Below are 15,718 nucleotides of genomic sequence, written 5' to 3'. Positions count from 1 at the left end.
GAGTGCTAGCCTTGAGCAAAAGAAGTTCAGGGACAGAGCCCAGGCCCTGAGTTCAAGTTCCAGGACTGGGGGGAAAAAAGCAAGTTAGCCAGTCTCTGGTGACTTACCCTATAATCATCTAGATATTCAGGAGGCTGAGATCTGAGGTCCATAGTTCAAAGCCAGCCAGGCCAGAAAAGTCTATGAGCCTTATCTCCAGTAAATTACCAAACAAACAAAAAGAGAAAGCCAAAAGTGGAGCTGTGGCTTAAGAGCTAGAATGATAACCTTACATTAAGAAAATGTAAGAAGCCAGGTGCCCGTGGCTTACACTTCTATTCTTAGTTGCTCAGGAGGTTGAGATCTAAGTATTTCAGTTCAAACCCAGCCAGGGTGAGCAAATCTGAGATAGTTTATCTCCAATTATCTGGCAAAAAGACAAAGAACTATGGATCAAGTAGTAGAATACCAGCCTTGAGTGAGAAAGTCAACCAAAAGTGTAAAGCCCTAAGTTCAAGCCCCAGTATTGGCTCAAAAACAAAATAATCAATACAAAGATTGAAAATATACTTCAGGAGTAAAACATATCGTTAGCATATGATAGGTCCTAGCACAAGGATTGGGAAGGGGAGAGAGTGCCTGGGTCCAGAGGCAGCTTGAACAGGGGCTCTCAAGGGGCAAAGGGGATAGATGAAGGAGAGGGAGAGAAGGCCGAAGGCACAACTCTGTTTATTCCAGCAAAAGCCTCAGCTATATACACTTTCTGTATTTGTCAAATGCTTGCATTGCATTGTTCCAGGAACCACCAGGCCAACAAGCGCAAGACAGTACGTATCCTTCCTTGTTCTATGGTAGACAATCTTTGTCTACCATACTCCCTCAGATACTCCCCAGACCCAAAGCTGAGAAAAACACTTCCTCAAATAAAAGGACAAGTACTTGCAGCCAGCAGGGTTGGAGTCAATGGCCGGGAGCTTTTGCTCACACATTGCCAGCTCCTGGCACTTCAGGGTCTGCAACAAGGGAGAGAAGGGTAAGAGAAAGGAAGTGAGGGAGGGCAGGAGGATGGGAGGGAAAGAAAGAGGGAGCAAATGGCATTTCTAGAAAACAAAAAAGAATTTGTTCCCACTACATCCACACTGAAGGAAGCAAGAAAAAAATATATCCCATGGGACTGGGAATGTAACACAGAGATAGAATGCTCTCCTAGCAGGCACAAGGCTTTAGGGTCAAATCTCAGCACCTCCAAAACAGAAGGCAGTACAAAGGAGAATGATTCCAGGAGAAAACTTACAGAACAAGAAATAATTAAAAAGTAATGAAGCCAGACGCTGGTGGTTCATGCCTGTAATCCTAGCTACTAAGGAGGCTGAGATCTGAGGATCACGGTTCAAAGCCAACCTGGGCAGGAAAGACCGTGAGACTCTTGTCTCCAATAAAACACTCAGAAAACCGGAAGTGGTGCTGTGGCTCAAGTGGTAGAGTGCTATCCTTGAGCTGAAGAGCTCAGGGACAGTGCCCAGGCCCAGAATTCAAGCCCCACGATTGACCCCCCCCAAAAAAAAAGTAATGAGAAGGGTGAGCTGTAATGTAGTTCAGTGGCAAAGCACTTGGCTAGCAATGCAATGGTCTCAGTTAAAATAAAAGACAAAAAAAAGTAATTAGAAGGGTTAATTCAAATAAACATTGAAACAATAATTAGCAATGCCAAATATATGAAGAATTAAAATACATGACATCAACACCATATAAGTCCTCTTGTTCAGAAGTGGTATAGTACTAATTTAATAAGGAAGTCTGCTTATTGTATTCATATCTGACAGTGCACTTAAGTCAAAATCATTACTACAATAAGAGAACCATTTAGAGTGATACTTTCAATTAAGCAGAAAAACTATAAACTTGGATATATGTAAAAAAGGCAAAAATTAGTAGCTCTAAAAGAGAAATTCACAATATTCTGTAAGATTATGACACATATTATTCAGTGTCGATTAAATAAGATTAATATGTAGTGACTAGGAAAGGAATACTTTTTTCAAGTATCTAACTGCATTTTTTCTAATAAAACAATCTAAAATACCAGACAATTTTGTCTCATTGTATTAGAGGGGAAGAATTCTAGGTTTTGAAACACATTTTTCTTTCTTTCTTTTTTTTCTGTCCGTGGTGGGGCCTGAACTCTGGGCCTGGGTGTTGTCCCTCAGCTCTTCAGCTCAAGTGCTCTACCACTTGAGCCACAGTGCCACATCCAGCTTTTTCTGCTTACGTGATGCTGAGGAATTGAACCCAGGGCCTCATGCATGCAAGGCAAGTGCTCTACCACTGAGCCACCTTCCCAGCCCACCCCCATTTTTCTTCAGTTGCCCATTTTTCAAACAAGAATTAGTAAGAAAGTAGTTTTATTATTCTTTTCATTTTTGTTTTGCTTTATGCTCCCAAGACTTGCTGGCTTGGCTGGCATTCTACCACTTGAGCCATGTCTCCAGCATGTCATTTTGCTGGTTGTTTTGGAGATGGAGTCTCAAGGGTTTTTCTGCTTGGGCTGGTCTTAAACCTCCATCCTCTGGATCTCAAGCATCTTGAGTAGTTATGATTATAGGCATCAGTCACTGGTACCCAGCAAAAGTGCAGTTCTCTACAATGATGAGGATCTGAAGTACTATCTTCCAGATTTGGGTTGCCGTGGCCAAGTTCTATGATCCTAGGGTCAGCTCTGAAGTGACAAGAAATTATAAGATCCTTCCTTACATCATTGATCACAGGCTGAGATCATGCATATGGCTCTGCGAACCTACTGCCACAGCATACACCAACAAATACGATAAACAACATTGGGAATTTCCCAAAGGAAGGGAAAACAGTTAAGTCCTTTCTTTGAATTTTTAGTACTAATTTTCACAAAAACTGGCTTCTTTTTATTATAGACCTGAATTGATTTGATTCATTTCCTTAGGAAGATTAGACAACGAAAAATATTTCTTGCCAATTATCTTGCTATAAAATTTTGGGGCCTGGCACCAGTGGCTCATGCCTGTAATCCTAGTTACTCAGGAATCTGAGATCTGAGGATCATGGTTCAAAATCAGCTCAGGCAGGAAAGTTTTTTTTTTTTTTTTGTCGGTTGGGGCCTGAACTCTGGGCCTGGGCACTGCCCCTCAGCTCTTCAGCTCAAGGTTAGCCCTCTACCACTTGAGCCACAGCACCACTTCCGGCTTTTTCTGCTTATGTGGTGCTGAAGAATCGAACCCAGGGCCTCATGCATGCAAGGCAAGCACTCAACCACTGAGCCACCTTCCTAGCCCATGGCAGGAAAGTTGATGAGATTCTTATCTCTGATAAACTACTCAGAAAAATCCAGGCATGAACTGTGACTCAAGTGATAGAATGCTAGCCTTCAGCACAAAGAGACTCAGGGACGGAGCCCAGTCCTGGAGTTCAGGACCAGCAAAAAAAAAAAAAAATGGGATTCCTATTTAATAATTTTGCTATTTAGGGCATAAAAAATTCAAAAGTCCTGAATTTATTTAGTTGTTGCTTTATCAAAAAAATGAAACAAAAGTAATGTGAGTAATCTTTTTGTATGTTTTTTTTTGAGGGTGGGGGTTAGGGTACTGTTGTATTGTCCAGGCTGGTCTCAAACTCCTGGACTCAAGCAATCCCCCTATCTCCGCTTGACTACAGATGTGACCACTGCATCTAGCTTTTGCTTTATTTTGTAGGGGCCTGAAAATCTGTTGGGTAACCAAACATGGTTGCTGTTAAACACTTGCTCCAAAGTAAGGGTAGTAATTGACATTAGTTACATGAACTAGACATAGGTTTTCTGTTTAGTATGAATTTTCTGGTGTTTAATAAGATTTGATCTGATGGTAAAGGCCTTTCCACATTCAGCACATACATATGGCTTCTCTCCTGTGTGAATCCGATGATGCTCATGGAGTTGTGACTTCTTAATGAAAGATTTCCCACAGTCACTACATTTGTAGGGTTTCTCTCCAGTATGGATTCGTCTATGTCTATTTAAGTGTGATTTCTGGATAAAGGACTTCCCACATTCAGTACAAATATAAGGCTTCTCTCCTGTGTGAATTCTCTGGTGCATAATTAGTGTTGATTTTCTTGCGAAGGCTTTCCCACATTCACTGCACTCATAATGTCTTTCTCCTGTGTGGGATTGCTGATGGATATGAAGGCCTGATTTCCGAGTGAAGGCTTTTCCACAATCACTACATTTATAGGGCTTCTCTCCAGTATGAATTTTCTGATGTGTAAAGAGATTCGATCTATCAGTGAAGGCCTTTCCACACTCAGCACATCGATATGGCTTCTCGCCTGTGTGAATCTGCTGATGGACATGGAGTTGTGATTTCTTGGTGAAGGATTTCCCACAACCACTACATTCATAAGGTTTCTCTCCAGTATGAATTCTCTCATGAGTAATAAAATGAGATTTGTGGAAGAAAGCCTTCCCACATTCTGGGCAAACATAGGGTTTTTCTCCCCTGTGGATTCTCTGGTGCATACTTAGTGCTGATTTCTGAATGAAGGCTTTCCCACATTCATTGCATTCATAATGTCTCTCTCCAGTATGGCATTTCTGATGGATCCTGAGCCGTGACTTCCAAGTGAATGATTTTCCACAGTCACTGCACTTATAGGGTTTTTCTCCAGTATGAATTTTTTGGTGCTTAATGAGATTTGACCTGTCAGTAAAGGCCTTCCCACACACAGTACATATATAGGGTCTCTCTCCAGTGTGAATTTTGTGGTGTATAATGAGATTTGTCTTGTGAGTGAAGACCTTCCCACATTCTGAACATATAAAAGGATTCTCTCCTGTGTGGATTCGCTGATGTACATGGAGTTGTGACTTTTTTATAAAGGATTTTCCACAGTCACTGCATTCATAAGGTTTCTCTCCAGTATGAATTCTCTCATGTGTGATAAAATGTGACTTCCGGATAAAGGCCTTCCCACATTCAGTACATACATAGGGTTTTTCTCCTGTATGGATTTTCTGATGCATACTTAGTGTTGATTTTCTTGTGAAGGCCTTTCCACATTCAGTACATTTAAAGTGTTGATTGGTGGTATATAATTTTTTATGTGTTTTGAGGATTGAATTCTGAGAGATGCTTTCCCCACATGTGCTGTATTCATAATGTTTTTCTCCTGCATGATTTCTTGGGCATCTGAGCAGATCAGAGTTCTGAATAAAGGTTCTTCCATACTTAGCACGTGCATGGGAATTTTCCTCACTTTGAGTTTTCTGATGGTTTGACACAAGGGAAAAATCCTCCAATTCAGTACATATCCAAGGTTTCCCACCTATACAAATTCTCTGAGATATAGCAAGTTGAGATTTCTGAGCAAAGACTCTTTCATGTTTGTGACACTCAGGCTGTTTTTCTTCAGCACAAATTTCTTGATGCTTAGAGAGAGGCAAGTCTTGGGTGAAAAGTTTCACATAGTCAGAAAATGAATAAAGGTTATCCTCAGTAGGAACTTTCCAATGCTGAGTGAGAGCCTGCTTTTGACTCAGAAGGGGCTGACACTGTCTGTCTTCACGAGCATTCACAGTTGTGGGAAAATTCATACGTGTAAAAATATCACTATATTCCGTCTTCTCATCAACAGTTTCTGTCAGATTGTTTCTGCTGTGATTATATAAGCTTCCAAGAGGCTCTGAACTCTCTCCACATGAGTCACAGGAAGGGAATCTTTTTTCTGAAGGAGCAAGGTGTGTGTGTACAGGAACCATTTTCTCAGTGTCCTCATGTTCACAGTCCCTCTCACAGGCTCTTGTTGCCTTGTTGCAGAAGGAAACACAACTTTCAGGTTTGCTCTGTTTTTTCTCAGATCTCCCTCTCTGTTTCTCATCTTGCCACAATTCTCTAATAGCACAATAAGAGTCATGTCCTTGGAAAAGACTAATTCTCTCAGACTGGACAGAAACTGCTTTACAGGGTCCCTGTTGTAGATTCTCAAAACCAATGGCCTCATCTAAAAAGAAAGAAAAGATACAACTGACACACAAAAAATTAGTGGGGCATGTAAGGATTGATACATTAAATTAATTAGTGGTGAAAAACAAGAAATGGGAGAAGTGCTATATAAATATAACATAGATATTTAATATATATATATAAGTATCATTTCATATATAAATATAGTATGATAATATATGGCTATGAAAGTAACCCATTGCACTTATGATAAACAATAGTATTTAGATGTATTCCTCTAAGTCTTATATTAGCTCACTTAAACTATTTGCTTTTTTGTGTTTTGCATTATCAGAGTTTTGAACTCAGGGCTTATTTGGATTTGTTAGGATGTTAAGATATCTGAGTCATGTTTCCAACCCTCCTTTTCACTGGTTATTAGTATCGATATTATTTCCAGCCTGGGTGTATTCCAGTACCTCCAATCATTTTATTTTAGGCTTACCATCATCTGTAGGATTACAGGCACATCCCTGGGTGGGAAAGTTGATGTCAGCCTGACCATTTCTATAAACTACAAATACCAACATTCTAGGGGCTGGGAGGTGGCTCAGTGGTAGTGTGTTTGTCTTGCATGCATGAGGCCCTTGGCTCGATTCCTCAGCACCATATAAACAGAAAAATCCAGAAGTGGTGCTGTAGCTCAAGTAGAAGAGTGCTAGCCATGAGCTGAAGAGCTGAGGGACAGTGCCCAGGCCCAGAGTTCAGGCCCCATGGCCAAAATAAAAACAAAAACAAAAAAAGAAACAACCAACATTCTAGGTTTTACCTATACCCCACAAATTCAAGAACAAATAGTACATGCACTAGAGTAGACACCTCTGGGAAGGATAAAAATAAGTATGGGGAAAGGGGATGGAAAGGAATAAATCAAGTAAGAGGGGGCCTTAAACATATTCATGATGACATCAACCACAAACTAAAGCAATAAGCATAACTCGGTATCTTGCACATGAGGTATAAAAGCTGCTGTGACCTATCAAGAAGTACAAGATTAAGTTTGTGCTATGTTGCACTGGCCAAGGAAGAAGCAAATGTCCAAGTGTCCTCAAAGTCAAGTTAGAGAGAAGAGCACGAAGAGATAATAAAAAGCTCATTTCTAAGTGACACAGAAGGAAAATAGAACCTATGAAAGAAAACAATGAGCAGGAGTGTGGCACACCATGGTTTGTACAGAAGGTAGATCTGTCAGTGTTCGAATATGTAAGAAAAGAAGCTAAGTCAGGGGTGCTGGCTCAAGTCTGTAGTACTAGTAACTTGAGAGGTAGAGATCAGGGGATGGAAGTTCAAGGCGAGTCCTGGCAAAAAGAAATTTACAAGATGCACTCTCAACCACTACACTAGCTAGGCATAGTGGTGCTCCTCAGCCATGGGTAAGCAGGAAACTACAGCTGTTATCCCCAGTGACACCAGGAAGCACAAGCAGGAGGGTCATGGCCCAAGCCCAGGCATAAAGTGTGACCTCACATCAAAACCAACCAATGGGCCAGGTGGTGGTGGCTCATCCCTGTAATCCTAGCTATTCAGGAGACTAAGATCTAAGAGTTGTGCTTCAAAACCAGCCCAGGCAGAAAAAACCCATGAGACTCTTATCTCCAATTAATGACAAAAAAGGTAGAAGTAGAGCTGTGGCTCAAGTGGTAGAATACTAGTCTTGAGCAAACAGTCCAAGCAAGAAAGTAAGGCCCTGAGTTAAAGCTACATGTGTGGGTATACACACACACATACACACACAAAAGAAAAAGAAGAAAGAAAAGAAAAAAAGGATACTAGATAATCTAGAGTTTTGCCAAAGTAAATTAAGCAAATTATAGTAAATTCTCTCATAAGAAGTGAAGCAGCCTGGTGCTGGTGGCTCACGCCTGTAATCCTAGCTACTCAGGAGGCTGTGATCTGAGGATCATGGTTCAAAGCCAGCCCAGGCAGGGAAGTCCAGAAAATCTGAAGTGGCGCTGTGGCTCAAGTGGCTTCAGGGACAGCACCCAGGCCCAGAGTCCAAGCCCCACGACTTACCTCCCCTCCACCCCCCAAAACAGTGAGGCAAAGCTAGGTGCCAGGGACTCACGCCTAGAATGCTAGCTACTTAGAAGGCTGAGATCACAGCTTGGGCAGGAAAGTCTGTGAGACTCTTGTCTCCAATTAACCAGTCAAAAACCAGAAGTGGAGCTGTGGCTCAAAATGGTAGAGTGCTAACTTTAAGCAAAAAGAGCTCAGAGACAGTGCCCAGGTCCTGAATTCAAGCCTCACAATCAAAACAAAAAAAAAAAGATGAATGAATGAATGGATGAATAAATGAATTTAAAAAGTCAACAAAGGAGGCATTGGAAGGAATGTAGCTTTGGAAAGCAGTATTTAAACATTCAAGGGTCTATAGCAACACTATCCAAGCAGTTCTGAAAGTTCCAAACGAAGGAAAAGTCCTATTCTTGGCATTGAAAATATCCAACCTTTCCCAGCACAAGTGCTGGGCCATTGTACTATCTTCTGAGTTCTTGGCTCTTGACTTACTTAAACATTTTGGACTTGAGATTTTACCATCTAACACACATAGCTCTTCTCCTTGCTCCAAGTTGAAGATGTATTCCAGTTTGGGAACTTGACACTCTATGGACAAGAAAGAATAAAGGACTTGGGTTCAGAGGCTATGCAATGAAACATGCCATGTGTCCCCCAGAGATGTTTACTGGGAGCAGAAGTATATTCACCAAAGCCAAGAGATATTATTAAGAATATGGGACAAAATTAAATAAAACCATCACTTCAAATGCCCTACAGATTTTAGAAGTTCCACATACCTCAGAAAACTCAGATTTCAAATATCCCACTAAGAAAGAAAGTACAATAATGTGTGTAGGTGAAGTTGTTATACAGCGGTAGGGCTGTACTTACCAACGGAGATCAGGTTGAAATAGTTGTCCAGCATCACATCCCTGTACAGGTTTTTTTGAGCAAGGTCCAGGTGTTGCCATTCCTCCCTGCTGAAGGTTACAAGGACATCCTGGAAGGACACTGATCCCTGAAAAAAAAAAACAAAAACAAATAATTATCTCACAGAAAGGATCAAGACTACAGTATTGAAACAAGGTGTTCAAGACCTCACTTGTATGTGTGTCTGACTCTGTGTGTGTGTGTGTGTGTGTGTGTGTGTGTGTGCCAAAACTGGAGCATGAACCTCAAGGCCTTGTGCTATAGCTTGGCTTTTTCTCTCAAAACTGGCATTCAGCCAATTGAGCCACATCTCTACTTCTAGCTTTTGCTGGTTAATAGGAGATAAGGGTCCTTCAAACATGTCCATCTGGGCTGGCTTTGAACTGTGATCTTCAGATCTCAGCCTCTTCAATAGCTAGGAATACAGGCATGAACTAATGATACCCAATTAGGAATCACTTAACACAGCGGGTGCCAGTGGCTCATGCCTGTAATCCTAGCTACTCAGGAGACTGAGATCTGAGGATCGAGGTTCAAAGTCAGCCCGGGTAGGAAATTCTGTGAAACTTTTATTTCCCAATAAACCACCAGAAAACCGGAAGTGGTGCTGTAGCTCAAGTGGTAGCTAGCTTTCAGCTAGCTTTGAGCTGAACTGCTGAGGGACAGCGCTCAGGTTCCATGACCAACAAAAAAAAAGGAATAACTTAATGGTATATGATATTTAAGTTCCCATTAAACACCCATATTTACATTGAAAAATTGTGTTGAAATTATCATGCTACAGTAGTCCTTTTTCAAATTAGTGTGTCAGTTACCCAGGAATAAGCTACAAAAAGTTCCCAAGCTGTACATATTTCTATGCAATTTTCTCTGTATGCCATATTCTAATAATAGCTCATTCAATAAAAGAAATATGACATTCATTTCACATTCAATTATCAACTAAGTTAATTTGTTATTTAAAAACAACCATTAAAATTGGCTGTTTAAGCTAGACAGCAGTGGCTCCCACCTACAATCCTAGTTACTTAGCAGGCTGAGATTTGAGAATCCTATTTGGGGCCATCCTGATAGGCAGATAAATCCAAGAGGACTTGTATCTTCAATTAACTGCAAAAAGCTGGAAATGAACACACAGATTAAATGGGAGACTGTGGGTGAGCCAGAAAGCCAACCAAGAGCACAAGACCCCACATTCAAGCCCCAGTACTAACACAAATACATTCCCATTCTGGGAAACAGAGGCAGGAGGATTACTACATAGCAAGTTCAAGGCAAACAAAAGAAAAGGCTGTTTTTTTCAAAACAGTAGTACTGGTATATGGGTAGACATAGAACAATGGAACATAAATGAGAATCCATAAATAACCTTTTATATTTATTGTCACTATTCACCAAGGGACTAAAAACAAATTTAAAAGTAAGTAATAAATAGTCTTTTAACCTGGACACCAGTGGTTCATGCCTGTAATCCTAGCTATTCAGGAGGCTGAGATCTGAGAATCACAGAAGCCAGCTAGGGCAGGAAAGTCCATGAGACTCTTATCTCCAGTGACCCACCAAAAAGCTGGAATTAGAGCACAAAAGCTCAGGGATAGTGTCCAAGCCTTGAGTTCAAGCCCCATGACTGACAGAAAAAAAAAGTGAATAGACTACTCACGGATTGGGAGAAAAAAAATTCAAATCATATATTTGTATCTAAAAATATAGAAAGAAGATTCATAACAACAAAAAGTCAACCCAATTAAAATGGGAAAATGATCCAAATATGTGTGTGGGTAGATAGATAGATAGATAGATGGATAGATAGATCCAATAAAGACACACAACCACAAACAGCTGGGTGCCAGAGGCTCATGCCTGTAATTCTAGCTACTCAGGAGGCTGAGATCTGATGATTGTGGTTCAAAGTCAGCCCGGGCAGGAAAGACCATGAGACTCTTCTCTTCAATAAACCACCAGAAAACCAGAAGTGATGTTGTAGCTCAAGTGGTAGAGCACTCGCCTTGAGCTGAAGAGCTCAGGGACGGCACCCAAGCCCAGAGTTCAAGCCCCATGATGGATTTAAAAAAAGAAAAAAGAATAAAAGACATATAAACAGCTAAAGCACATGGAATAATAAAGCACCATTAGCTATCCCAGGGAACTGTAAGTCAGAAATCACAAAGAGATGACCCTTTAAATTCACTAAGAGTACTATAATTTAAAAAGTGCTTATGGAGCTGGGAAAGTGGCTCAGTGGTAGAGTGCTTGTGGCTTGTACCTGTAATCCAAGCTACTCAGGAGGCTAGGGTCTGAGGATTGATGTTTGAACCAGCCCCAGCAGAAAAGTCTGTGAGATGCCCATCTCTAATTAATCACCAAAAAGCTGGAAGTGGAGCTGTGGTTCAAGTAGTAGAGTGCCAGCCTTAAGGGAAAAAAAACAGCTAAGTGAAAGCAAGGGGTCCTGGGTTCAAGCCTCAACTACAACACACACACACACACACACAGAGTATTAAATAGAAAATGTAAACAATATTATAAACATTAAAGAAGTTGAATTTGTACCTTTATAACTTCCAAAAAAAAACGATCTCTGGGCATACATTGTTTCACCAGAGAATTCTGCCAAATATGTAAAGAAATACCCCAAAAGCCAGGAATATAGTTCAGTGGTAGAGGCCTTGCTTAGTATGCATGAGGCTCTGGTTTCAATCCTAGCATACCACCAATACTTCCCCCTACCCACACTCCCTGAAAAAAAAACATTTTTTTTTTTTTAGTCGGTTGTGGGGCTTGAACTCTTGTCTGGGCGCTGTCCCTCAGCTCTTCAGCTCAAGGCAAGCGCTCTACCGCTTGAGCCACAGTGCCACTTCTGGTTTTCTAGTGGTTTATTGTAGCTAAGAGTCTCACAGACTTTCCTGCCTGGGCTGGCTTTGAACCATGATCCTCAGATCTCAGCCTCCTGAGTAGCTAGGATTACAGCCATGAGCCACCGGCGCCCGGCTAAACCCAGAATTTTTTTTGCCAGTCGTGGAGCCCGAACTCTGGGCCTGGGCACTGTCCCTCAGCTCTTCAGCTCAAGGCTAGCGCTCTACCACTTGAGCCACAGCGCCACTTCTAGCTTTTTTTCTGCTTATGTGGTGCTGAGGAATCGAACCCAGGGCCTCATGCATGCAAGGCAAGCACTCTACCACTGAGCCACCTTCCCAGCCCCAAAACCCAGAAATTTTATAGAATCTATTTCAGAAAACAGAGAAGGGAATATTTCCTAATTAATTCTATGAGGTCAGATTGCCTTGATTAGAAAAGTCCAAAAAATTGGACAAAGTACAAAAAAGTAAACACAAATTAGTCTCTGGAAGAATAATATAAAACCACTCATTTATGAATTAAATTTTACCATGATATCCAAACCAAAAACAACACAGCAAGAGAAAAGAGCAAGGGCAATAGCTCTTATAAATATGATGGAAAAATCCATAACAAGCCAGATGTTGGTATCTCATGCCTGTAATCCTAGCTACTTGGGAGGCTCAGATCTCAGGATCATGGTTTGAAGCCAGCCTGGAGAGGAAAATCTGTGAAACTCTTACCTCCAATTAACTACCAGAAAACTGGAAGTAGTGCTGTGGCTCAAAGTGGTAGAGCACTAGCCTTGAGTGCAAAAGCTCAGGGAATAGCACCCAGGCCCTGAGTTCAAGACCCATGACCAACCAAAAAGAAAACAAAACCAATGAATGACACCAGGAGGCCCTAAGTTCAAGCTCCAGTACTGACATACACACACAAATTATTTTTCTCCAATATCAAGAGCCAGGAAATCAGTATCACTGGAGAGTTATGTTTTAATAATATATCCCATGTCTCTAATTGCCACTATTGGAAGCTCAAAGACAATTGTATAGTTCAAAGTTTGTTGCCATGTGTGACAACCACAAGACTCACAAGTCTTTATCTTCCAGTTTGACTTGGAGCTGATAGTTTCTTCTTGTTTTCTCTGATCTTAGGTTTTTATTTATATATACTGGTCTATCTTACTATATGGTGTGTTAGAAGCCTCCTAGAATCCACAAGAAAAACAAAACAACAAATAGATGAAACAAATAAGAACTCACCAGTGACTTGTTCATTGCTGGCTCTTCTGGAAAAGGGGCAGAGATCTGAGAAAACAGAGCGGTGCGGGTGAGAAGAGAAAGTGTGGCAGTGTCATACATGAACACAGCCATCCTTTGAAGCCTACGTGCCTCAGACATAGGCATCCCTTCCTTTTGTGTGTGTGTGCCAGTACTGGGGCTTGAAACTCAGGGCATCCTGATCTCACTTGGCCTTAAATCAAGGCTGGTGCTCTACCATTTGAGCTGTACCTCCATCTGGACTTCCAGCTTTTTGTTGGTTAATTGGAGATAAGAGTCTCATGGACTTTTCTGCCTGGACTGCCTTCAAACCATGATCCTCAGATCTCAGCCTCCTGAGTAGTTAGGATTGATTACAGGCTAAGCCATACCTTTCTAGAACTACATCAATTGACAAATCATCTGAGGTTGCATAAGGACTTAAAGGCAGGAGGTTTACCACAACAATAACTAAACAATAACTAAGGTTAGAAACACCTTAACACTCAATGGTGTGGACTGCTATTATACACAATTCCAAAACACAGACTGTTACATGAAATTAAACTACTATAGAAAAACTATAAATGCCAAGTAAAAATTAAAATATAAGCTGGGTACTGGTGGGTCACACCTGTAATCCTAGCTACTCAGTAGGCTGAGATCTGAGGATCATAGCTAGCCCAGATAAGTCCATGACACTATTATTTCCAATTAACCACAAAAAATACTATAAGTGGAGCTGTGGCTCAAGTGGTACAGTGCCAGTTTTAAGCCCCAGTACCAGCATGTTTCATTTCCTTCCTTCCTTCCTTCCTTCCTTCCCTCCTTCTCTCCCCTCCCTCTCTCCCTCCTTTCCTTCCTCTTTCTTTTTCTCTTTCAAGAAAACAAAATTAAATTTAACAGTTATGAATTACAGGCTTGTGATTCATGTTTACTGTAAAGTAGAAGTTAAAATTGTCTAAAACTTTAAGCTTAGTAATTCTGAATACTGAAACATACACTTAAGACACAGTAAAAAAAAGTTCAGTATTGACCATAACAATTTTCATCTTTCCTCAGATTACCTATGTTGCAGGAGTATACCTAATCAATGAGCATATTTAGGTTAAAGCAGTTTCACTTTGTTAAATGTTCATAAATATGACAATACACTGAAAATTTCAGATGCATGTTAAGAAACATGCTTTTCTGTGAAACTCAGATATAGGGACTGTGTCTACAATTCAAAGTAAAAACATTGGCATGCTTGTTAATTCTTGCTTTTTGATTTATTATACTATAAGGCATGTTCACATGTATTTTCCTCTTTTTTTAAAGAACTGGGACAATTTTGAGATGTAATACCAACTTCAGAAATTTGGTCATGTCGCCAGGTGCCAGAGGTTCATGCCTGTAATCCTAACTACTCAGGAGGCTGAGGTCTGAGGATCATGGTTCAAAGCCAGCCCAGGCAGGAACATCATGAGACTCTTATCTCCAATTAACTACTAGAAAACTGGAAGTGGTGCTGTGGATCAAGTGGTAGAGCCTTGAGCTGAAGAGCTCAGGGCTAGTGCCCAGGCCCAGAGTTCAAGACCCATGATTGAGAAAGGAAGGAAGGAAGGAAGGAAGGAAGGAAGGAAGGAAGGAAGGAAGGAAGGAAGGAAGGAAAGAAATTTGCTTATGTTGTTTGTATGAAAATCAGAGTCTTTGATTTAAAGCTTTCCTGTATTGTGTTTTCATTGTTAAAAATATATTCCTTTAAAAAAATGACACACACAAAAAAAAGGCTGGGAAGGTGGCTCAGTGGTAGAATGCTTGCCTTGGATGCATGAGGCCCTGGAGTTCGATTCCTCAGCACCACATAAGCAGAAAAAGCTGGAAGTGGTGCTGTGGCTCAAGTGGTAGAGTGCTAGCCTTGAGCTGAAGAGCTGAAGGACAGTGCCCAGGCCCAGAGTTCAGGCCCCATGACCGAAAAAGAAAAAGTTAAAACCTTTTATTTATAGTACGCTGTGTACATGCACACACACACACACACACACAAACACACACAGGTAAATTCATTCATGTGCATAGAAGTTATTATTTAGAAGGAAAAACATTAACATTTTAAAATATTATACTTTGGTGATGGTACATTTGATACTTATATTTTTTTCCTGTTTTCATTGTTGTTGGTGTGTGTGTGTGTGTGTGTGTGTGTGTGTGTGTGTGTGTGCGTGCGCGCCAGTCCTGGGGCTTGAACTCAGGGCCTGAGCACTCTCCTGAGCTTCTTTTCCTCAAGGGTAGCACTCTACCACTTGAGCCACAGTGCCACTTCTGACTTTTTCTGTTTATAGGGTACTGAGGAATTGTGTGTACTGAGAGCTTCATGCATGTTAGGCAAGTACTCTACCACTAAGCCACATTCCCAGCCCCTTTGTTGTGGTTTCAATGTTTATATTCTTATTTGGTGCACAACGTAAAAGAACTTTAAAGCATACAATTTCTTCCCAATGTTTTTACACTAGGTTTTTGTGACTATCTTAAGTTGTGAAAAATAATCACAAGAACACCAATAATGGGGGCTTTCTAGTTTTCTCAAGGTTATTTCTCATACATAGTTCTAAAAAGAAATTTTTCAGTGGAAATTGGCTAGAATGTGCTAGCCGATCACATTCTTAACAGTGGAACCAAGTCACCAAATGACTGTGGCCATTGCTCTCCAAATGTTTTTGTTTTTTTTTG

The 15,718-nt window shown here is 40.9% G+C and overlaps 1 protein-coding gene across 2 annotated transcripts in view; it reads right to left on the bottom strand.

Annotated features, from left to right (window-relative positions):
- Positions 1 to 3,790: 3,790 nt before the first annotated feature.
- Positions 3,791 to 15,718, bottom strand: part of Znf484 (zinc finger protein 484) — a 14,497-nt gene continuing 2,569 nt past the window's right edge. The window contains exons 2-5 of one of the 2 annotated variants that reach the window (XM_013026445.1): positions 13,013 to 13,057; positions 11,463 to 11,519; positions 8,877 to 9,003; positions 3,791 to 5,985 (exon numbers count right to left, since the gene is read on the bottom strand). In XM_013026445.1, the coding sequence (XP_012881899.1) occupies positions 3,791 to 5,985; positions 8,877 to 9,003; positions 11,463 to 11,519; positions 13,013 to 13,027 (2,394 nt within the window). In that variant the 5' untranslated portion in view covers positions 13,028 to 13,057. The remainder of the gene's footprint in view (positions 5,986 to 8,876; positions 9,004 to 11,462; positions 11,520 to 13,012; positions 13,058 to 15,718) is intronic. The other variant, XM_013026446.1, reaches the window with a different exon arrangement.

Source organism: Dipodomys ordii, unplaced genomic scaffold, assembly GCF_000151885.1.
Source record: "Dipodomys ordii isolate 6190 unplaced genomic scaffold, Dord_2.0 Scaffold93, whole genome shotgun sequence".
NCBI lineage: Eukaryota > Metazoa > Chordata > Mammalia > Rodentia > Heteromyidae > Dipodomys > Dipodomys ordii.
Note: the sequence above shows the minus strand (reverse complement) of the source record. Positions and strands in the feature narration are given on the sequence as shown.